At 34.1% G+C, this 6,952-nt stretch overlaps 1 protein-coding gene across 1 annotated transcript; it reads left to right on the top strand.

The window, feature by feature from the left end:
- LOC128211939 (probable G-protein coupled receptor 21) lies at nucleotides 1-2,260 on the top strand. Its single transcript, XM_052917093.1, has 2 exons — nucleotides 1-806; nucleotides 1,278-2,260. Exons 1-2 carry the CDS (start codon nucleotides 135-137, stop codon nucleotides 1,713-1,715), a joined length of 1,110 nt encoding a protein of 369 aa, XP_052773053.1. The 5' UTR covers nucleotides 1-134; the 3' UTR covers nucleotides 1,716-2,260.
- Nucleotides 2,261-6,952: the final 4,692 nt, after the last annotated feature.

Here is a 6,952-nt window from a genome sequence, read left to right as displayed (position 1 = left end):
TTAAATTAGATACACTCGGAGATGGGCTACATAATTGGTAATCATTCAATACAAATTGATCAATTGTATAAATTGATACATTACACAATATTGATAAAATCATAGCAAAACAGCAGAAAAGGACAAGCAAAAACATGTACGGAGTATTGCAACAGAATATGACATGCAAAGGAAACCTACACGAACCTACGGGGCCGGACAAGTTTAAATGTTTCATTATTGTGGTCGTCATGACGCTCATTATTCTTGGCAATTTATGCTGCCTCGTCGTGTTCAACCATCCTCGGTCGAAGCGAATCTTTATGAAGCGTGTGAGGTATATGATGACGTCACTGTGTTGCACGGACCTCGGCATCGGGTTGCTCGTCTGCCCATCAACTATCTACTCTTCGCTCTACCACTGCTGGCCGTTCGGAGATGTCTTTTGCCGCATTGAAGCTCTCTTAATCTCTGCGCTTTTCCACGAGTCAACTCTCAACATGGTGCTGATTGCGGCGGACCGGTATTGCATCGTCCATTTGCGATGGTACAATAGCTACATGAGCTCCACACGCTTCTTGGTGCTCATCATTTCGACCTGGATAGTGGTTTTTACCTGCTATTCCATCGTCATTTTTGCCGGAGGGCAATATTACTACGATGAGTTTGGAATAAATTGTGAACCATTTTATGAAAACGAAAAGGTTACATTGTCTGTAATCAGCATTTTCTATTTCCTGCCCGCTCTTATATTTGTGTTCAGCTACATTTCAATCTACCGAACGGCTTGCAAAAGAAAGATGTTGACAATCTCTCGGGATGACAAGGTATGTCTCATTTGGTTTAGAAGTAACCGAATATAAATATTGTCTTGTATTCGATTTACATAACCAATAGAAGTAAAATGCATTATATGAAGTACAAATTCCGTTTTACTTGTTATGAAATAACTATTTAAGAGCGGTATCAAGAGAAACAAAACATGCACGCTCAAACGAAATATACATACATGTGCATGTATAATAGAGTGTAAGATATATTCATCCCAATCCGAGGGTAGGATTTTTGCGGCAGCGAAGTTAACCTCGTTTGAACCTATCTTATACAAGCGGCTATGGTAGATGCCGTTGGCAAGATTTGAGGATTTCTATCATAGCTAAATATTTCTTCTTATCTGGGGTGGGAGAGAGGTTAATTAATAGTTTTCGTCCTTGTCTTTGTTTTGTACCTTATGCTGTTGGTAATGAAATTTGTACTTTTCTGACAGCTTGCGTCCTGACTTTTGAAATCTATTTCAGCATGGAAGGATGGTGTCTGCTAACATTAGGACATCAAAGTATCTAGCGGCGATAACGGTGGGCTTCTTTGTGGCGATTTCACCTTGGACTTTGACCACTCTTATCATTGTAGCCGAGAAGATAAGTATCAACATTCACCTAGACTTCACCGTGACGTGGCTGGCACTTAGCAACAGTTTCTGGAACTGTCTAATTTACGGCGCCATGAACCGGAAGTTCCGACGCGCGGCTAAGCAGCTTGCGTGTGGGTTTTTAGTTAAATCACAAACGGAATCTACCGATAAGTCAACGGAAGATTTTAGCGCCGTTGGGGATTCGACGTATTCGCGGTACAAGCAGCGTTCTATTCAGAAGGTTAGAAATAGATACAAGGAGACGCCAGCTTCTGATACATCACCACAAACAGTTAGACATGTGAAGGAAACTGTTATCATGTAAAATGACAATGTAATTAGTGTACTATTTATTCGTTTCATCCCAAAATAAGTGCATGATGTATTAAGTATTTTTATTTATAAACAAAAAATAATTTCAGCGCTTTCATCTCAAATATATGTATAACTCTGATTCTGTTTCTTAGTGTGTTCTTTAAAAAAAATCTGAGTGCATGTACATTATAATGTTATCAATAAAACGAAGCTGCATTCTTATACAAAGGAAATCAGCATTTGTTTTCATTAGAAGATTTAAGTCTTGACTATAATTTCCGTCCAGTTAAGTTGTTTCGATTATTGAATCCTTTTGACTTAGTAAGTAGTCCCTCCTTTTTGTCTCGTATTTCATAACATAGTTACATGTGCTAGTTGAACTGTGTGAAGTATGTCTAGTCTTGTAAGATCATTGATATTTCCTTACATAACTTTTCTCCTTCACAATGCGGTTTAATCCTGCCCACATTAAAGACGTGTGCGGCTTACATTTACGATTTGATTTTGGTGTACGCTGTGATACAATATGATTACAAAATAAAACTATTTCTATCATTAGCTTTCGTGAACGAACCTTAACTGAACTCTACTTAACTGGACTGTGCGATGTATATATACCTGGATGCCTTACCCGTACAGGTAGAATTTATCTCTACCGACGTATAAACGGCCACTACTTCGTCCAGGGTATATTTATTCATTTCCTGGTCGTTCAGGATCATTGAATTTGAATTTGGAAATCCTGCGCGATGCTAGAGGCATTTCCAGGGCTGTACTTGAAATTTCAAAGTATATCGCTATTTGAATGGGTACGTGTAAGTCTTGACTACTTTTTGTGCAAAAAGTCACCAATTTAAAATGACACGTACAAAGGCGAGTTCTTGTCAACTTACAAGTACGAATATAGAGAGTGAAACGCCTTAAAAGGCGCCGAATCTAGGTTGAAGCAATAAAAATGGATTTGAATGCGTTTTCATGATTAACTCATCTGACTAATCGAAAAAATAAAATAAATAAATATTGTATTAATCTATATTGTGCGCCTTTAAACCCAACTGCATATTTTAAAGCTTCAGTGCCACTTAGGGTTAAATCATAAGAGAAAGAAAAATAAAGTGAGTATATAACTATGATAGAGTCTCATAGTATGTATAAAAGAGTTCCACACTAGCTTCGTTAAAGTGTATTCCAGTGAACATGATGTTTGACTTATTACATAAATATTTAGCATCAACTATTGCTGTGAACGGGATTCTCCAGTGCGGATAACATATAGAGGCTACATAAAAGGTTTTTGAAGCAGAAATTGTGTGTTAAAATGACCACTAGTCATAATGCTTTGTATGGAGAAAGTGGCAGGTTGCCTTTAATGATAAGCAGAAAGATACGCATGATTTAATATTGGTTTAACGTCATAAGTTGCTATGATAATAATTGTACTTTGTATTATATATATGTTAAAATGTTACAAAAATGAGATAATATTGAGAGTAATTGGCTATCAATTATAAGATTATATGTTACAGCAGACTGGATTTAATGATGTTGGGATGTTAAGAAACTTCGTTTTTAGTGTTTAATGCAGGCAAGCTATCTCGAACATAAGGTTAACCTAACATAAATAAAAAATTGAGAGAGGTGTATCGAGGCAAGATAGAAATTGTGAAATTTGCAAATAAAATGAGGTAGAGGATGAATATCATTTTATGATAGTATGTAATGCGTCTAGTGGCCCAAGGAGAGATTATATTCATTCTCATTATAAAAATAGGCCTAGCATGTTCAAATTTATTCAACATCTCAAAGCCTCTAAACAAAGGGATAATTTTATCAATATTGTGCAATAGAATATATTTTGTAATACATTTCCTTCTCTATTGTAGTTTGTGACATGTTACGCATAATGAAGCTAATTAGTGCTATCAATTTTGATTGAGTTTTATTTTAATGTTTGTGTATTTATGAATTACTGAATTATATATATGATGATATGCTGCATATGCTTAAATCAAAATAGAATTTATGTTATGTTATGTTGTTAAAAAGAAATCAATGTGAAATCTCGGATAACTAGAAACTGACTCACTATCTGCTGATTAGGTATATACGTGGGCGGCGCATAGCGCTTTGCAAACAGTACCTGAGCAGTATCCGGATTAGACTGCAGAAATACCTAGAGGAAAATTGAATATATTCAAATGAAATTTCACAAAGAAAAGTAAGCTCCTGTATCTTAAGCAAATGATATGCAAGTATTTCCGAATAAAAAGTTATCAATGTTGTTTATTGAAAAAAACGCAGATAGGTATTCGCTCATGTTTTTTTGTAAAATGCACATTTTTATGAATGACAAAATAAAGTGTGGCCAATCATAAGGAGTGTCGAAACTAAGATACTTTAAGAGGGAACTCTTCAACAAATGTCGAGATTTGTTAAAAAATCGCTTTAGAAGACCACACTATTTTATGTTCATACTTAGCGTCAACATCTCTGTTTTTGCGTGATTAGTTGATGGACAAAATATCGTAATGTAATCACTGTATGATCAATATGTCATTATATCGTCGATGAGTTAAGAAAGTCTTCGTTTTAGGTGTTGCTGTCCTAATATTTCCTTGATTTTACCGGCCTGGGTTCGCACCCCAACAAAACCAAAATAATGTTTGTACTAACATTTTTCTGCAATTTCGATGTCATAAAGTAAAGAAATGATGAGTGTTTTCAGGTGCATTACCGGGAAATCTATGTAAACCGAAAACTTCTCAGTTAAAAATGTCAATTATTAGTATATTAAACAGCATAAAATTGTGGGTATTCAGAGAGTCACGTGATATGCAACTTTTGTTTGCGATAAATGCATTTCTTTATCATTTTGAGGGTTGAAAAGGTCAAAAAGGTTAAGAGAAGTTATTTGGATATGCATATAAATAAAATAGCTTACATCACTAAATCATACAGGGACTTTAGATTAACGTATAGATTCACGTACAAGTACACGTGTGTCTCTATCTCTCAACGACTTCGTTCACAGTGTAATTGTTTATTTCCTGGTTTGACTGGATCATTGAATGCGATATTTAAAGTGACCCTTTTATTCAAAATCAGTACATTCACATGTATAACAAACATCATTTTTGACCGATAAACCTTTGACTTCTTACTAAATAATGAATTTGTGGATAATATTCTGCATGTTTTCATAATATTCTGCATGTTTTCATTAACAACATATATACATGTAATTGAAATTGTCTAACCTTCTCATTATTCTGCATAACGTGTAACTTATTTCGTTTCAATCCGATTCAATATATTAATGCAAATACTTAAATTATATTTAACGTGTATTATATGTATATATAGATATGTTGAATAAAATATGTTTAAATCAATTTGTGGATAATATTAAATACTAATAACAAGATTGTAACCGTGTATTTAATAGCAGAAAGCGCAAAAATATTAAATGATTGGTGAATGCTAAAAAATTTACTGTGGTCTACTATAGTCTCATAAGGTAGAAATACCGTGTTTTATGCTCATTTCTTTCAAATTAAACTCGGTATCCTTCATAAGAACTATTGTTTTCGACATTTATTCATCACTTTAGGCATATTAAAACAATATCATTAATTGTGGTAAATCTTATCTGGGAGTAAGAGTGCATCTTTCATACGCCTCAATGAAACTAGAGGCATTGGAAGTGAGGAATATGAAATTTTATTGATGAACAGGCAATCGCAACTCAACTGTTATGTTCAATCTTCTTATACATGCATGTACTACTCAACATTTGCTAAGTACAACCTTAATTTATCACTTTCGTTTCATTCTAAAGGCCTAAATAATTTAGAATGTGTGGACTTTCTATGCTAATGCAATTTATGATGTCCATTTTTATAGAAATATTCTGCATCCTTACTGAAAATTTACCAGAAATAAGTGTTAATCATTTGCCACGGACGATATCAGTAGTATGACAAATAGAAGAATAATGACACTTTGAATATTAACTGTATCATAAGTTAGTTCACGTCTAACTAGCAATTTTGAAAAATAAATTGATTCTGTTTTTATATTTCATGGTCCAACATTTTAATATGGATCGTCAGTTAATTGGAAGTATATGTTAGACTAAAAACTTGTGTTCGATGATTTTTGTCTAAATTTTTTAAAAACTTATAAAATAACATCAATTCTAATACTTTCTTCAACAGTTAAATGTTTGAAACCAAAGAAAATGTAGGTGATCTTTAGAATTTTACGGGTATAATTTGATTCTGTAAAAGTAACTACCAGATTGCGATAGACTGATGAGACACTTTTCCGTGTATAGGACATACTAGTATGTTTATAATAACACAACCATAGTTACTGCGTCAAATCAAAATGTGAAACCGTTCATGATTTGTTTACAGACTTATTCAAACAGCATGGATTGGGACGAAGTGGAGTGATGCAAACATTTGTCTTCAGTCGACTAAAGAATGAAAGCATCGGTTAATGATTTATGGTGACATCTAAATGCTTTTCATTCCAACTGTTCAAAACAATATCATAAATTTGTATTGGCAAATGCATAAATATTATATCCGACGTTTCAACTCCGTAGCATGAATTACTTCAAAGGACATTGCAGTTATCTCCACTGACACTAATATATTGTTGATATTCTTTTGGAAACATCCCTGCGCACAGGTCGGTATTATTATCATTATTTGTATTAATAGAACCACGGACATATGATAGAACATAACGATGCCAAGGTTGGTAATCAATAATTCAACAGTGGTTCAATGTGGGTGTTTTAGTTCAAATGCCATCAATTGAAAGTCGTCCGAGGAAAGTGTTTTACAATGGACGTAGGTGGAAGAAATGAAAACAATGAAAGGATGGCAAGCGAGTGTAACTAAGCCAATTCTAAGAACTCTAATGAAAACAACAAATATAGAAATACTTCAAACACTCAAAGTGGAGATTTAAAAACATAAGTTCGACAAATTGATTACTGTAATATGATCTATATTTAAAATGAATTTGCAAAGTGTTCACTTGCCAGTGAAAGATGGATGCCCTTTTCCAGTACCGCCTGTTCTTCTGTTAAATTGATGGGTGTGTCTTCCGCTCGCTCGACAAAACATAAGGTATGTGTATTAAATTGCTGGGGTTTTGGCATACGTTAACCCACTCCTGCCAAAACAGAGCTCGTACAAACAGCGTTAATTGAACCAAATGTTCCTTTAAAAA

Source organism: Mya arenaria, chromosome 12, assembly GCF_026914265.1.
Source record: "Mya arenaria isolate MELC-2E11 chromosome 12, ASM2691426v1".
Taxonomy (NCBI): domain Eukaryota; kingdom Metazoa; phylum Mollusca; class Bivalvia; order Myida; family Myidae; genus Mya; species Mya arenaria.
This window is presented reverse-complemented; position numbering and strand designations above follow the sequence as displayed.

What these genes read in the sequence shown, in the direction of transcription:
- LOC128211939 (XM_052917093.1), top strand. Translation starts at nt 135, where the DNA reads ATGTACGGAGTATTGCAACAGAATATGACATGCAAAGGAAACCTACAC. An exon ending in CAATCTCTCGGGATGACAAG is followed by an intron (nt 807 to 1,277) that starts GTATGTCTCATT and finishes AATCTATTTCAG; the next exon opens with CATGGAAGGATGGTGTCTGC.